This window comes from Bison bison, unplaced genomic scaffold (genome assembly GCF_000754665.1).
Source record: "Bison bison bison isolate TAMUID 2011002044 unplaced genomic scaffold, Bison_UMD1.0 scf7180017864029, whole genome shotgun sequence".
NCBI classification, from domain to species: domain Eukaryota; kingdom Metazoa; phylum Chordata; class Mammalia; order Artiodactyla; family Bovidae; genus Bison; species Bison bison.
In genome coordinates, this window is record NW_011494601.1 from 1,636,035 (window position 1) to 1,653,961 (window position 17,927).

Below are 17,927 nucleotides of genomic sequence, written 5' to 3' on the forward strand. Positions count from 1 at the left end.
AAAGAGATACCTCTTCACACCTATCTGGATAGCTATTGTTTTTAAATTAAAAGAAATACGATAATAACAAGTGCTGGCAAGGATATGGAGAAATTGAAACCCTTACGCAATGTTGGTGGGACTGTGAAATGGTGCAGCTTCTGTGGAAAATAGTACAGCAATTCCATTAAAAAAATTAAATGCACAATTACATATGGTCCAGCAAGGCCAATGCTAGATGTATACCCAAAAGAGTTGAAAGCATGAATTCAAACAAATATTTGCACACCCATGTTCGTAACAGCATGGTTCACAATAGCCAAGACATGGAAATAACACAAATGTCCATCAATGGATACACAGGTAAACAAAACACAGTATATACATAAAAGGAATATTGTTGAGTCTTAAAAAGGGAGGAAATTCTGACATAAACGACAACGTGGTTGAAACTTAAAGATGTTAATGCTAAGTGAATAAGCAGACACAAAAGGAAAAGCGCTGTATGATTTCATTTATACTCCACGGATTGCACTTAGAGTAGCTAAATTCACAGAGTAGAAAGTGGTGGCCGCCAGGGGCTAGCGGCAGGGTGAAATGAGGGGTTATTGTTTCATGGGCCAGAGTTTCAATGTGGGAAGAAAGCAAATCTCTGGAGGTGGGCAGCAGTGACGGTAGCCAAGCACCATGAGTGTGCTCAGTGTCACTGAACTATACCCTTACAGTAGTTAAAATGGTCAGTCTGAAGCTGTATCAGTTCAGTTCAGTTGCTCAGTTGCGTCTGACTCTTTGCAACTCCATGGACTTGAGCACACCAGGCCTCCCTGTCCTTCACCAACTCCCAGAGCCTTTTGTCAAACTCATGTCCATCGCGTGGGTGATGCCATCCAACCATTTCATCCTCTGCCGTCCCCTTCTTCTCCCACCTTCAATTTTTCCCAGCATCAGAGTCTTTTCCAGTGAATCGGTTCTTCGCATCAGGTGGCCAAAGTATTGGAATTTCAGCTTCAGTATCAGTCCTTCCAATGAATAATCAGGACTGATTTCCTTTAGGATGGACAGGTTGGATCTCCTTGCAGTCCAAGGGACTCTCAAGAGTCTTCTCCAACACCACAGTTCAAAACCACCATGCATTTGCTGGGGTTTTTTTACCTTCTTTTTGGCCTTGCCATGTGGCCTGTAGGATGCAGGATCTTAGTTCCCCAGCAGGGGTCAAACCTGTGCCCCCTCCATCAGGAGCTCGGAGTCTTACCCACTGAACCACCAGGGAAGGCCCCTACCACAATTTAAAATTAAAAAAAAATAATAAACCATTCTGTAACATTCTGACTTGGGGAGCACTGGGCTTAGAATGAAGAGGCCAGAGCACAGCAGGTACTGCCATTAGCTAGAAATGTACCCAGCTGTGTGTGCCCCCAGCCATCCCTCAGTTCTCTTACCTGCAGATCAGGGGGAAAGGCCCCTTCCAGCTTTGCCCTCCTATCACAAGGATGTACCCACACCTGCCCGGCCTGGGGCCACCACTCAGAACTGAGACACCACCTTCCAGGACTGCCGGCCTGCAGCCCTCATGCTTAAAAGACACCGAGACCCCCAGTCCTAGGAGTCCAGCCCCACTCTTGTTGGATCTGGGAGTTTCAGCTGCCCCAGGCCGGGAGGGGAGCTGAGCGTTCTGCCTGGCTTTGCTCCTGACTCTCTGTCTAGCCCACGACACGTTCTCATCTCCCTAGGTCTTAGTTTTCCCTCCGTGGAAAATGGAGACCACCCCCTCTTTCATCCCATGTGTGTGTTTACTAAATCATTTAGTCGTGTCCGACTCTTTGCAACCCCATGGACTGTAGCCCGCCAGGCTCCTCTGTCCGTGGGCTTCTCCAGACAGGAATACTGGAGTGGGTTGCCGTGACCTTCTCCAGGGGATCTTCCCAACCCAGGGATCGAACTGCCAGGCTGCTCTGGAATCACGTCCGAGCCTCTGCTCAAGACTCCTGCTCAGTTCTCCCACACTGAAGAGAAATGGCAGGAGCTGGGTTTCCTCTTGGAAGCATATCTGTGAGCAGTTACACAGCTCCAGAAATGTGGCCAGGCTAGTCACTGCAAGAGGCAGGATTTTTAACACTTTAAGTAACACATTTGGGCACAAAAAACACATTTATTTAGCACACGTGTACAGTGCCTCCCTTGTGCCAGCTCCACGCTGCACAAGCAGGAGCTGTGCATTGCACAACTGCAGGGGGCACAGTCACCCATGATCACCATCAGTATGTACAGATGTTGTGACAGTTTCCTGGTAGATGCCAGTGCAGCAACTTGAAAAGCGGGCACCTTTTCCTAATTTTTCACGAGGTCACCCTGTCGGCTGGCAGCCTGGCTGCTGCTAGGGGATGTAAAAACAGCAACGAGCAAGACACAGTCCCCATCCTCGGAGAGTTCACTGCCTTGAAGGGGGAACACAACAGCTAATGGTGCATGGAGCTGTGCGGTATGGACAGGGTGCTGGGGAGCCAGAGAGAGCAGAGAAATTCTCTGGAGGGCATCTAAGTTAATGCCAGGTGGACTCAAGGGATTCAAACAAGAGAGGCCAAGGAGGGGCTGTTCTAGCAGAGGAAGCTCAGGCGCAGAGGCCCAGAGGCAAAAGGGAGTTGGAACATTTCTCACAGAATGGCTGGAAGGAAGCTCTTGTGGGGAGGGAGCAAGAGGTAAAGATGCAGAAACAGATAAGGCCATTTAGGAAACCCAAAAACACTGACTAATCAATTTCAGTACTTTACCAAAGAGTGATGAAAGCCACTGAAAGGCTTTAAGCAGGAAAGCAGGATGCTGTTGGAACTTTTCAAAGACTGACTTAGCTACATTGCTGGGAATGAACTTGACAGGAACAAGCATGAATGTTTGCAAAACAGAAAGCTAGACAAAGAGAAATGGGGTCAAAGTTAAGACATGGTCAGGATGATGAGGAGAAGGGGTGTAGATTCCAAGAATATTGAGGAGGTTGAATCTTTATAACTTGGTAGGTTTGGGGATTAGTAGTGAGCAGAAAAGAGACCAGAATGACAGCCAAGTTTCCGCCTTTGACAGCCAGGTGATGAAGCAGGTGGGGGAAGAGGAGCATTGGGTTTTGAACGAGTGGAGGTAGAGGTGCCTATGGGATTCACGGGGGAAGGTCCAGGGAGCATGAGGTCTTAGAAGATCACCAGTTGCCACTCATTATGAAACCTATTTCTAGAGCACTTAACTACCATTCTCCGTACTTCTGCCCAGACAGAAAAGACTCAGTGCTGAATAGAATTCAGATGAGCCAGTTAGAGCCTGCAGAGAAACCAAATGCTTCAAAGCATTATCAATTTGTAGTAAGCCCTTGGGTGAATAGCATAATGTCTCTGAAAATTAGTGAATAATCCTATATACATGAAAAGGCACCAATAAATATTCAAGTTGTGTATGTGTGTAGATGTGTTTAAATTCGGCTCCATCTTATGCTTCATGGGAACCTTAGGCAACTTGAAATACCTTGGCTCTACTTTATTTCCTCATCTGTAAAATGAGGGCCTCACAGGGTTGCTTTGAGACATCGATGAGAGTGTATATAGACGGGGCTTGGACAATTCCTGGCACGTGGCAAGAGTTCATTAAATATTATTGTCTTTGCTGTGAGATAGGGGGACTGGAATACAACCTTTAGAAAGGGTCCAGTCTCATTAAGGCACAGCGGGGAGGTGGGGAAGTGGTGTAAGATGGGGGGCTGCATAGAGTCAGAAGCCCTTGTCAGGGAAATGGGGAAAATGAAGCTTTGTGAGAAGGGGATGTTTCCTGACCCCTAAGAAAGAGAAACATGTGGTCCAGATGTTGGAGGATATACATTCAGGCCTCTGGTAGCCTGGGGAACAGCCATAACCTGGGGAAGAATGGGTTTGTCACCGAGGCAATGAACCCTGATGAGCCTCAGAGAAATCCAGTGAGGTTCACCCACAGCTAAACAAGAAATCTCTGTCTAGGGCTCTCTCTACCTGGACTCAGAGGCTTCTGAGGTCAGCTGTCAATCATCCTTGCTTGGCTTACAATCCTGATGGCTGCCAACAGTGACCCCGTCTGGCCACCAGGGGCAACACCAGGGGTTCCTTAAGACCAGAGTGCTCCCCAGGGATTCTTGAGCAATCAGGAGGAGAGAGAACCCTAGGCAGGACGTGAATCGGGCATGTGGGGGGCTCGGGCTGGCATTATTCTGAGCTGTAAAACCAAAAATATATGGCACCTGGAGTTTGAGGAGCAGTTGCCCAAGGAGCAACTCCACAGTTTTCCATCCCATCAGTGGAGAGAAAAAAATTTTTCTTGCTATTCTTCAGCTGTCCTTCAAACCCCAAATTCTCTGCCCCATCCCATCTCCAGACCATATCCCCTTTCCACAAGCCCCCGGGTTCTGCCTGGGTCAAGTGCACAGCAGTTTAGAATCACTGACTTTCTTTCTCTGGCTGCACCGCAGCTTAGTTGCGGCACATGGGGTTATTGATCTTCGTTGCAATACGCAGGATCTTTAGTTGTGGCAATGCAAATTCTAAGTTGCAGCCTGTGGGACTGAGTTCCCTGATCGAACCCAGGCCCCCTGCACTGGAAGCTTAAAGTCTTAGCCATTGAATCCCTGGGGAGTCTCCTAGAATCCCTGTGTTTAAACCCAGACTCCAGAGCACATGCCCTTCTATGAGGGAAGAGAACAGAACCCAGACAACTGGATTCCCTAGTAGACTTGAGCACACGTTTTCTCACTCAGCTCTGACCACAATCCCACAAAGTGTTGACACGAGGATGTAGATTGTGGGTTGGGGGCCACAACTGGGATCATAAAGCTCAAAGAGGAAGGGGAGGGGTTAACTGTAACACTGTCCCAATTTTTATAAGCGATACCATTAGCCAAGTCAGACTGGCTCATCTAAAAATCTCTGGGCAACTAGATGTTACCTAACTCACAGTCCTACAAATTCCTGCTGAGAAACTATTGAGCGAATTTCTGCCTGATATATTCAGAGCTTCTTAGAAGTCAGAGCCTGCTCTGCTGTTTGAACTGAATAACTAACTCTGTATTCAAGTGATACTAAAGGGAACAATTCCCTCTTTTTTTCCTAACTTGGAGAATTTAATTTAGGTGTTTTATCAAAAACTGCTGCTCCCAGTAGATTAATGGCCCACTATAGCTTTCATATTAAGTTAATTGAGTGCAGAATGGCTTTGCTGGATTTGAATGACAGCTTCAGAGTTAAGCTCATCATTCTTTAAGAAAGCATAAAATGAGGGAACTGGAATCATGGGCCTGAATTATCACATGTTTTCTCTGTTTAGGGTCGGTTTTCCCATTTTCGGGTGCCACACAGCCCATTAATTAGCAAACAGGCAGCACTTGCACCAAATGATTTCCACCCTCCATCCCCAGCTAAACACTAGCCCGGCCCGTAACTTTCCATCTCAGGGTGTAGGTACAAAAAAAGGAATACTCCATGAGTGACAGCCCTTGACAGCTTAGAGAGCACCTTGGTTCCTCTCTCTCATTTCACCCTCCCAACAAGCCTCAACTCTCCATGCTCACCCTCATTTTACAAATGAAGAGACTGAGCAACAGAGCAGAATGAGAACTTGCTTGAGGTCATACAGAAGGAAGCAGGAGAGCTAGGACAGGGCTCCCAGCCCAGTGCTCCTTCCCCAGAACACAGTAGCTCATGTGACTTCACTCTGGGACAGGGCTCCCAGCCCAGGGCTCCTTCCCCAGAACACTGTGGCTTGTGTGACTTTACTCTGTGATTGTTCACTTTTTTTTTTCACTATAAACTTTTGTCCTGCCTTCTTTTTCCACCTATCTCTCCATCCATTCCAAATTTATATGAACAAATTTTTCTTAGGTCTTGCCTAAGGTTTTACCTTTTTAGCCTTATTTCCATCATCACCCAACATGAAGCCCAGGCTGCAGGCACGTCAAAACATGTGCTGGCTTCCCTGGTGGCCAGTGGTTAAGAGTCCATCTGTCAATGCAGGGGACACAGGTTTGATCTCTGGTCTGGAGAGACTCCACATACCACAGAGCAACCAAGCCCAGGTGCCACAGTTACACAGCCTTCACTCTAGATCCCACAAGCCACAACCACTGAGCCCGTGTGCTGCAACTACTGAAGCCCGTGTGTCTAGAGTCCGTGCTCCACAAGAAAAGCCACCGCAGGAAGCCTGAGCACCTCAGCTAAAGCGCAGCCCCCTCTTGCCACAACTAGAGGAAGCCCACGCACAGCAACGAGGCTCAGCGCAGCAATAAATAAGTTTTTTTAAAACCATGTACCGTGTTCCAAGAACACAAGGACCCCACTTTTGCTCAGTGCTGTTCCCTCTACTGGGACGCCCTTCTCCACCTTCCCCTTTCCTACTCAGCTTTCCCAAACCACCTGCCGTTTCTTCCACGGGGCCTTTACAAATGTTCAAATATTTTGTAGCAAAATATTACAGGATTCTTGTGCATTTATGTGTATCAAGGATAGTGGCTTGTAACTCTCTTTGCTTATACTGTCTCTGTCTGGCTTTGGCATGAGGATGATGCTGGCCTCCCCTCCTCTTCAATGTTTTGGAATATTTTGAGAAGGATTTGTGTTCATTCTTTTTTAGATGTTCAGTAGAATCCATCAGTGAAGCCATCTGGTCCTGGACTCTTCTATGTTGGCAGATTTTTTTATTACTGATTCAACATTCTTATTAGTAATTGGTCTGTTCAGTTGTACGTTTTTGAAAGTGATTCATTTCTTCTAGGTTATCTCATTTGTTGGACTATAATCGTTCATAGTAGCTTCTTACAATCCTCAGTATTTTCGTGGCAAGTGTTAGGTAGATGCAAATCAAAATCACAATAAGATAGCATTTCATTAGGATGGATATTAAACAAAACACCAAAAACGAGTGCTAACAAGGATGTGAAGACATTGGCACACTTACACATTGCTTGTAGAAATGTAAATGGTATGGTCACTTTGGAAAACAGAATGGCAGTTTCTCAAAGTGTTAAACATAGAGTTATCATAAGACTCAGAAATTCCACTCCTGGATACATATCCAAGAGAATTGAAAATCCATATTCACAAAAACATACACAAATGCTCAGAGCAACATTATCTGTAACAGCCAAAAAATAGAAACAACCCAAATGGCCATCATCTGATAAACAGAAAAACAAATGTGTGGTATAGAACACATTAGAATTTTATTGTCATAAAAAAGAATGAATGACTGATCCATGCTACAACATGAAGATACACTAAATGAAAGAAGTCAGACACAAAAGACCACATAATACATGATTCTATTTATATGAATTGCCTGTAACAGGCAAATCCATAGAGACAGAAATTAGATTAGAAATTAGATTATTTCCAGGGATATAGTGGGAGGGGGTGAGTAACTGCCAGTGGGCACAGAGTTTCCTTCTCTGGGGATGAAAATGTTCTAGGATTGGAGAGTGGTAATGGTGGGGCGACTTTGTGAGTATACTAGAAACCACTGAACTGCATACTTTGAAAGGATGAATTTTATGGTGTGTGAATTTTATCTCAATTTTTTTAAAGTCTGTCTAATGAATGGGGCAGATGGTTGTGAAATGCTGAAGATCAGAATGCTAGCCAGCGGAAGGCACCTCATATCTCTGTTCTCCCTGCTGTGGCCCTAGTCATCTCCAAAGTCAATCATGCCACAGTCTCCTCCTCTCTCTCACTCCCCAAACCAGCCTGAACTATGTCACTTGACTTTACAAGTTTCCTCTGTCCACGCATACAAGTCGTGTCTTTTTATTTCCTGTATGTTTTGAAGTTTTGACATCTGGGATCTTGCTGGTCCTTCAAATACTGCCCCTCCAAGATCTAGCCATTTCCTAGAGCTAGCAAAGGACCCAGCTGCAAGTGCACCTTTCAAATGCAAACCAACCAATGCAAAGCCCATACCCCAACCACCTCGTTTATCTGGTTTTTGTACTCCTCAGTCTGTCCATCTGCCCTCATCAGCCCAGTGCCGGGTATAGAGAACTAGAGACAGCTCCTATACCCCAGAGCCTGCTGAAATTATTCAAAAACCCACTCCAGTATTCTTGCCTGGAAAATCCCATAGACGGAGAAGCCTAGTCGGCTACAGCCCACAGGGTCGCAAAGTGTCGGACACACTAAACGACGCCACTTCACTTCAGCCAGTCCTGTCTGTTCACCCTGTCCTGCCTTACCTCTGGGGCTTCCCAGGTGGCGCTAATGGTAGAGAAGCCGCCTGCCAATACAGGAGACTTAAGAGACACCGGTTCAATACCTGGGTCAGGAAGATCCCCTGGAGGAGGGCACAGCAACCATTCAAGTATTCTTGCCTGGAGAATCCCATGGACAGAGGAGCCCGGTAGGCTATAGTCCATAGGGTCACAGAGTCGAACACGACTGAAGCAACTGAGCTTGCACACACTCATGCCTTACCTTTCCCAATGACTCCATAGTAAAGGCTCTTGCCCACTTTTTCTACTTGTTTCCTCTGCCTTTTGACTCACCCTGGTGCTTCTTGTGTGGCCCTGCATGGCATGCCATGCTTTCCATTTCTAGGAATCTGTGAGCAAAAACTTCTTGCAACAGTCGTTTCCACATCTGCATGCCTATCCATACCTGGTTAAAGCAAGTCTCGCGTACATATTAAAACACCACCTTCAAGCTTAGTTCCACTTCCTCTTTCCCACCTAACTTCTTGCCACCCCCGACACTCTCCAAGATTAAGAGCCACCTATACATCTCTAATGGCTCAGACGGTAAAGAATCTGTCTGCAGTACAGGAGACCTTGGCTTGATCCCTGGGTCAGAAGATCCCCTGGAGAAGGGAATGGCAACCCACTCCAGTATTCTTGCCTGGAGAATTCCATGGACAGAAGAGCCTAGCAGGCTACAGTCCATAGCGTCGCAAAGAGTCAGATATGACCAAGTGATTTTCACTTTTTCACATACATCTCTAACTTCCTAAGCAGACCACATCCCTTCATCATATTCTGGGTCCTCCATCCTGACTACCTTCTCCAGCCTCTTTGTCTGATATCCCCATGCTCCCAGCAGCCTCACTTTATACCTTCTCATCTGGAATGCCACCAGAATAGCCACCATGTGCTCCAACAGAACGTGTACCTTTTCCCTCAAAGCCCTTAGCCTGTGTGTCTAGCTCCTGCCTGGGCAGCGAGTTCCCCCAAGATACAGACCATGATCCCTCATCTCTGGATCTCCAGGGCTTAGCACACAGCCAGAAAATTATTGGTAACTCAGTAAATGTAGAGTTTTACTCTTTAGTATAAGAAATCTCCCCAACAGGCAAGTAAGTTCCTTGAGGATGGAGCTCTTACCCTCTGGATCCTTAGCAGAACCATATACATGGTTGACACAGGTTAAAGGCATCTGGGCTAAGCAGATGAACTGGAATGATGACTGAGCAAATAGACATGTGGGAGGAAAGTGGCTGAGAAAACAGGCCAGTTTCCCAGTCCTCATTAAGAAAGCTTAGGACCTTCGTGGTGTTCCAGGGGCTAAGACTTTGAGCTCCCAATGCAGGAGGCCTGAGTCAGGGAACTAGATCCCATATGCCGCAACTAAGAGTCTGCATGCTGAAAGGAAGATCTAGTGACCTAATTAATCACTGCAGACGGAAAGGAAGATCCAGCAGACCTAACTAATCACTGCAGATGGTGACTGCAGCCATGAAATTAAAAGACGCTTACTCCTTGGAAGAAAAGTTATAACCAACCTAGAAAGCATATTAAAAAGCAGAGACATGACTTTGCCAACAAAGGTCCACCTAGTCAAGGCTATGGTTTTTCCAGTGGTCATGTATGGATATGAGAGTTGGACTATAAAGAAAGCTGAGTGCCGAAGAATTGATGCTTTTGAACTGTGGTGTTGGAGAAGACTCTTGAGAGTCCCTTGGACTGCAAGGAGATCCAACCAGTCCATCCTAAAGGAGATCAGGCCTGAGTGTTCATTGGAAGGACTGATGCTGAAGCTGAAACTCCAATACTTTGGCCACCTGATGTGAAGAGCTGACTCATTTGAAAAGACCCTGATGCTGGGCAAGATTGAGGGCAGGAGGAGAAGGGGACGACAGAGGATGAGATGGTTGGATGGCATCACTGACTCAATGAACATGAGTTTGGGTAAACTCCGGGAGTTGGTGATGGACAAGGGAGGCCAGGCATGCTGCAATCCATGAGTCGCAGAGTTGGACCTGACTGAGTGACTGAACTGACCTGAACTGAGCTAATTTTTTTTAAAAAAGCAAGTGCTACTCACACTGTTCTTCCCACTCACGTTCCTCCTTCTCGCTGGGGTGGCTTTGCAGCTGGGCCTGCTTCAGGGTCCAGTAGAGTTCCTTCGCCCTCTGCTCTTCCTGGAGGCGAATCTGCTCTTCTCCTCGCTTCCTCTCCTCTTCCTCTTTCCTCTAAAAAACATGGAGACAGAATGACATTAGGTGATAGTAACAGGTCACAGGCAGTCAGGGCTGAGATGTCACATGGAAAGGTGGCCAGAGGAGGCCACTCCAGACTCTGTCTCTACACACATGAAGTGGTAACAGTTACATCTGATCAGGCCATGGTAAAGATCAAATGACTTGAAATATGTGAACAAAATATGTGAAGCTTTCTGCAATAATAAGAGAACTCTGGGCCACGCCTGGTCACACTTCCATTCTGGGGAAGAGGGAAGTGGGCATGAGGAGGGGAGCCTGGTTTTCTTGGAGGCAAGTCAAGCAGGATATGATTATTGTTGTTGCTATTCAGTCACCCAGTCATGTCTAATCCTTTGCAAACCCGTGGACTGCAGCACACCTGCCTCCCTGTCCCTCACGTCTCCCAGAGTTTGCCTAAGTCCATGTTCTTTGCATCAGTCATGCCAGCCAGCCATCTCATCCTCTGACACCCTCCTCTCCTTCTGCCCTCAATCTTTCCCAGCATCAGGGGCTTTTCCAATGAGTCGTCTGTTTGCATCAACCACCTGGTCATGGCAAAGGGGCTTGCATAACTCAGTGAAGTCATGCCATGCAGGGCCACCTAAGATGGACAGGTCATAGCAGAGAGTTCTGACAAAACTTAACCCACTCGAAGAGGGATTGGCAAACCAGCCCAGTATACTTGCTGTGAGAACCTCATGAATTGTATAAAAGGCCAAAAAGCTATGACACCAAGGGATGAGTCCTTCAGGTCTGAAGGTGTCCACTATGCTACTGGGGAAGAGTGGAGGATATGATTATATCTTAACCTCATTTCCAAAGAAGATATTTCAAAGAGAAAACAGTTTCGGGGGCCCCAAATCTCCAAATATTGTCCTGCTTTCAAGCTCCAAAAAGGCTGTGTGTATTTTCCTTTACTTTTGTTTAATCAAAGCAACATGAACGCACATGTCAGTCATGCCAGAAGGCTTGTTACAAAAAAAAATTAATTCTCTAAACCACTTTACCCAACCTGCTGCTGCTGCTGCTGCTGCTAAGTCGCTTCAGTCGTGTCCGACTCTGTGCGACTCCAGAGATGGCAGCCCACCAGGTTCCCCCATCCCTGGGATTCTTCAGGCAAGAACACTGGAGTGGGCTGCCATTTCCTTCTCCAAAGCATGAAAGTGAAAAGTGAAAGTGAAAGTGAAGTCACTCAGGTTGTCTACTTGAAAGTTATACAGTCGTGTCCGAATCCTAGCGACCCCATGGACTGCAGCCTACCAGGCTCCTCTGTCCATGGGATTTTCCAGGCAAGAGTACCCCACTCTTATCTAGTGCCTAGAGGTCACCATTCTCAATTATTTTAGCTTTCCTTTGTGTGGTTATATCCATGTCTGAATAATGCTGCTAATTATTGATTTATTTTTAATATAAATTTATTTATTTTAATTGGAGGTTAATTACTTTACAATATTGTATTGGTTTTGCCATACATCAACATGAATCAGCCACGGGTATACACGTGATCCCCATCCTGAACCCCGCTCCCACCTCCCTCCCTGTACCATCCCTCTGGGTCATCCCAGTGCACCAGCCCCAAGCATCCCGTATCATGCATTGAACCTGGACTGGCGATTCGTTTCATATATGATATTATACATGTTTCAATGCCATTATTGATTTATTGATTCTAGACATTACTACCTTTTTTTTGGTACATGAATATTTAGCACTTATATTTCCCACACTGGTGTAAACCCATATTTTTCTTCTCATCACCCTCACAATAGATTTACATCACAATTCATAATTATATCAAAGATTGGTACATAATTAAATACAGTTCACAGGACTTCCCTGGTGGTCCAGTGGTGAAGAATCTGCCTGCCAATACCGCGGACACAGGTTTGATCTCTGGTCCAGGAGGATCCCACATGACCCAGAATGACTGTGCTCACATGCCACAACTACTGAGCCCACGCTTTAAAGCCTGGGCTCTGCAACAAGAGAAGCCACCGCAATGAGAAGCCTGCACACCAGGACAAAAAGTAGCCCCTACTCACTGCAACTAGAGAAAACCCATGCACAGTTATGAAGGCCCAGTGCAACCATAAATAAATAAAATTTTTTTAAATAAATGTAGTTCACTGTAAAGCCATCAGGGGCTCCCCTGGTGGCTCAGTGGTAAAGAATCTGCCTGCCAATGCAGGAGATGCACATTGGATCCCTGAGTTGGGAAGATCCCCTGGAGGAGGAAATGGCAACCCCCTCCGGTATTCTTGCTTGGGAAAATTCTATGGACGAGAGCAGCCTGGTGGGCTACAGTCCAGAGGGTCACAAAGAGTTAGACACAATTTAGCAACTAAACAACAGCAACATATGTATAGCTAGATCTATATACATATTTTGTATCATATGTATATTATTTATATATCCATATAGAGTCATGTCAAAATATCTATGTTACCTTTGCATATAACTGCTAGGCTAGCTAAGCATAGAATTTGATTAAAATCATTTTCCTGCAGAACTTAGAGGACTTCACTTCCTTATCTTCTAGCATCCAGTACTGCCACTCGGATTCTCATTCTTCTGCATAAGGCACTATTTTCCTCTTTATCTCTGAATTCTGAAGCTTTTTAATAGATGTGTCTTGGTGTGGAGTTTCTTTCATTGATTACTAGGCACTCAGGGTGCTTTTGATTGGAGTTTCAGGTCCTAGTCTACTACATCTCTGCTTCGGATTTTTCTGATAATTTCTCTCCTCTCATTTTGCTTTTTCCTTCCTAGAATTCCTATGTGTCAACTGCTGGACTTCTTGATTTGACCCTCTAAGTGCCTTATCCTTTCTCTCCTACTTCCTGCCTCTTGCCTTTTTGTTCTACTTCCTGGTTGATTTCACTGACTTTATCCCCCAAACCTTCCACTGAATTTTTTATTTCAGCTAGCACATTTATAATTCCCAAGCCCTCTTTTATTCTTTACTTGTTCCTTTTTGCTTTGTGGCATTCTGTACTTGTTTCATAAACGCCAGAACTCATCTCTGAGGATTTTAGAGATTTTTCTCCCTCATATTCTGATGTGGGTCTATTTCTTCTGGTTTTTTTTGTTTTGTTTTGTTCTTTTCTTTAAAGTTTGTTTTATTTGGTACCTATCATTTGTGTCAGAGGTTTTCTTCTGATGTCTGATGTTCCCTGACTGCTCACAATTCAAAGAGGAAAGCAAGTGTGTTTCTGAGGGACTTCCCTGGTGGTCCAGTGGTTAAGAATCCTCCTTGCAATCCAGGGGACACATGTTTGATTCCTGGTTGGGGAACTAAGATCCCACTTGCCTTGCAGCAACTAAGCCCACACACCACAGCTACTGAGCCCGCACAGCACCACGTGTCGTAACTAAAGACCCAAGGCAGCCAAACTAAAAAAAAAAAAAAAAGTATATCTGAAACAGAGACTCGGAGTGTGTATTCGGGGTTTCCTTGGGTTTCACTCTAAGAAGACTGGATGAGGGATCAGCCACTCCACTGAGAACCCTCAGGTGGAAACACCTGGAGGTTCTTTCTCTGCAATTATTTGACATCTTCTGTGTCCACCTGGGTGGTGCCTGACCACCAACATCCCAGGAGTCTGCATAGGAGGCACGCTACAGGTAGGACAGCCTTTAGACTCAAGCAAGCAGGACCCCTAGCCTGAGCCCCATGATTCATGAGAAACCAAAGCTTTGAGGTACCTTTTTGCAAATTGTCCCTGCAAGTTTCCCAGAAATGGTACCCCAGGACAGGCAGGGGCAGATGTAGGTTCAGGTAAGATGCCCCAAACCCAGACCAGGTCCCATTCAGCCCTTCAGGGTACTCTCTGACCCTCTCCTCCATGCAAAGTGTTAACCAAGTGCTCTACGGAGCTCCAGGATTCATAACTATGGAGTCACTCCCAGGTCCAGTGGCCAAGCCCTGGTTCCAGAAGGGTAGCCCAGTGAGCAGATGAATGTTCCTGGCCAACAGAATATTTTTATAATAGGATCACCTGAGATTGGGCCACCAGAATAGAGTTAATAGGCTGAGTTTATGTAGCTCAAATTATTAACTTGCTATAGACAAAAACACCACCAAAAAAACAATGTGACCAGTTCTGGATACCCTACAGGCAACCCTGACTGTAGGTCCCACGGTTCAGAGTTCAAACCTGTGCTTGTTCCCCCGGATTCCTACCCGCCCCCATCTGTTCTCCCCACTTGTCCTGATACACTGAGCCCCAGTGTTGTCCCTTCCACTCCCGGTCAGAGGGAGGGATGAAGCAGCCTGAAGAGACAGGTGCGTGCAGGGAACTGAGGGTCCAGCCGCTCCGTGCAGAAACGTGCCCCCAGTCCCTCATTCGCAGCGCCATCCTTCACTGAACCCGCTGTCCCCAAGTCTCGAGCCTGTGGGGCCTCTGGGCTGAGCTGATTCAGGACCACCAGCCCCTTCCTGCAGGTGCCCGCTAACCTCCCATCACTCTCCCTCTGTCTTCCAGAAACCAAATTTCTTTGGGCATTATTTTCATCTGTTCTTCCCCTCCTCTCATTTTCTGTTTCTGTGGCTTATAATTTTTTCAGTCCGCTGATAGTTTAATGGATCAAGAAGAAAAAACAAAGAAGACGGGAACTGAGTTTTGAGCCCCTCGTTTAAAAAAAAACAAACAAACAAACAAGAATTTTGTCGCTTCTGAAATGACACAGATTGAGAATTTTTCTCCAATTCAACAATCACGTTTTTAAATTCTAAAAAAAGACAAATTCCTAATGACCCACTCTCTAGGAGTTAGTAATTAAGGGATAAAGATGTTAAGGGGCTTCTCCAGTCATTCACCAAATCCTTACTGAGCACCTAGGAGACTCTGCCTGCTCCAGGCACTGGGAACATAGCTGTGAAAAAGGCACTTAGCCTCACTCTCTCAGAGCTTGCCTTCCAATGACAGAAAAACACTCATCTGGTAAAATAAAAAATACATCAGAATATCAGAAGTACTATATATCATACTATGTAATATATCGTATTACATATAATATTTATATAATACACTATACAATATATCATATTATATAATAAAGTATACAGAGAATTAAAACAGGGTAAGTGATAGAGTCTAGACAGCTACTTTAGACAGTGTGACCAGAAATCCTCTGAGAAGGGGCTGCTCTGAGACCTAAATAATACGAAGGCTGATGAGTGAATCTCAGGGAGAAGAAACTTCTAGAGAGAGGGAACCACAGGCTCAATGGCCCCAGCATTGGAAATGGGTTTGGCATGTCTGAGTAGGGAATTATCCACTACAGCTGGAAGGAAAACAAGTCAAAATTCTATCTTTAATGAGTCTGAGATGCCATCTGACATCCAAGAGACCCGCTGTGGGTAGTGGGATGCACAAGCCTGGGGCTTAAGGGTGCAGGGACTTAAGCTCAGGCTGCAGAGGCTGAGTGAGAGGCCTTCTGCACGGGGGTGATGTTTCTCAGCCACGGACTTGATGTTGTCAATTAGAGAAAGAACGTAGATCAGAGAAAACACCCAGAATGCCTTGGGGGCACTGAGCCATTTATAAGTTGAGAGAAAGAGTTGGAGCCAGAAAGTGAGACTGAGAAGGCAGACCAAGGGGTAAGATAAAAACCCAGAGGGGGCTACGTCTGCAGGAGAAGCTGAGAAGAAAAGGGGGGTGGTGAGCCGAGCTGCAGGCTACTGAGACACCACAAGAGATGACAGAGAAGCACCAAGGGACCGCAGAACGTGGTCTCAGGACCACGAGATGTGAGATCTTGTCAACAGCAGCCCTGGTGGAGCGAATGCGCAGCCATCCAGGCAGCATGGGGGAGAGAGAGGAAGTGATCACAGACAACTCCTTTCAAGACATTTCCTTCTAAAAATGAGCAGAGACAGGAAGCAGCAGCCAGAGGGGGCTGTGGGGTTAAGCTAGAAAAGGGAGGGTGAGTTGGTTGTTCTTTAAGATGCAAAATACTAGAGCAGAGAGTTAATGACGGATGCAAAACTGGAACCAAAGTCTGTCTGCCAACAAAACAGAAAAAAATCGAATTTTACCCCAAAGTTGTATTTCACTTTCATCAGTCACTAGCATCTCAGCAGCATAAAAACGAAGCGTCACACTGGCATGGCACATCACAGTTTACAAAGTGGGTTTCCCATTCTTCTCCCAGGAATCCTTAATCGGATTGTGGTCACCACATTGCTCAATACACTGCGCACTAACCAAGAGAGCTTCCACCAGGGACTATAGATCTATCGTCCACTCACAGAAGTCTTCCAAACAGGAGTGATCGCAGGGAAATTACAGACAGTTGAGGCATGTCAGAGCCAGAGGGCTTTCAACCCCCCAGTCTTACTTCCTTGTGAGGATACTAGTTTTCCCGGCTGCCATAACAAAGCACCATAGACTGGGGAAGGTAGGCTTAAACAACAGATATTTATTGTCTCACAGTTCTGGAGGCCAGAAGTTCAAGACCAAAGTGTCAGCAGGGTTGATTTCTTTCTGAGCCCTCTCTTCTTGGCTTATAAGCAGCACGTGGTCTTTCCTCTGTGTTCACCCATGTCTCTGTCCAAATTTCCTCTTCTTTTAAGGGTAACAAACATATTGATTTAGCTTGGACTGTAGCCTGCCAGGCTCCTCGGTCCATGGAATTCTCAAAGCAAGAATATTAGAGAGGGTTGCCATTCCCTTCTCCAGATCTTCCCAACCTAGGGATCGAACCCAGGTCTCCTGCACTGCAGGTAGATTCTTACCATCTGAGCCACCTGGGAAGCCATTGATTTAGGGCCTGCCCTAAAAACCTCATTTGAACTTAATTTCCTCTATAAAGACCTTTAGGTCCAAATACAGTTACATCCTGAGACCCTAGGGTTGGGAGTTCAACATATGTATTTTAACTGGACACAATTTACCATAACAAGGAGACTTAGTACCCCCAGAAAAGGGTTATGACTGGTGTACCATAGATAAATGGCATTTGACCAACCACCTCAAATTAAATACAGTGTTCCGACTCCAACCAGCTGTGGCAACAGGAAGCAGCATGGTAAATGCCAGTGCCCACTTCCCTCCCCACCCACTCCTATCCCAACTCCACGACTTCCATTCTACTCCCTGCTTCTACAAGTTCAACTTTGTTAGACTCCACATTTAAGTAAGATCATGCAGCATTTGGCCTTCTGTGTCAAGCTTATTTCACTTAGCATAATGTTCTCCAAGTTCATCTGCGTTGTCACAAATGTCAGGACTTCCTTCTAAGACTGAATAATATTTCGCTGTATATACACATATACTACTTTTAAAAACCTATCTATAGATACTTTAGCTGTGTGGCGAAAAGGCACAAAGCTTCAGTTATATAGAATGCAAAAATTCTGGAGATCTAACGTACAGCAAGAGGACTATAAATGAACACTGTATTTAATGGACATGGGCTTCATCAAACTAGTGCTCTCATCACACAAAAAGAGTAGGTCGAGGTGATGGATATGTTAGTCAGCT

At 45.7% G+C, this 17,927-nt stretch overlaps 1 protein-coding gene across 1 annotated transcript in view; it reads right to left on the reverse strand.

The window, feature by feature from the left end:
- The window catches only part of SH2D4B (SH2 domain containing 4B), an 82,107-nt gene that overhangs the window by 33,669 nt on the left and 30,511 nt on the right, over window positions 1–17,927 (reverse strand). The window contains exon 4 of the mRNA XM_010834134.1: window positions 10,284–10,431. Coding sequence (XP_010832436.1) covers window positions 10,284–10,431 — 148 coding nt within the window. The remainder of the gene's footprint in view (window positions 1–10,283; window positions 10,432–17,927) is intronic.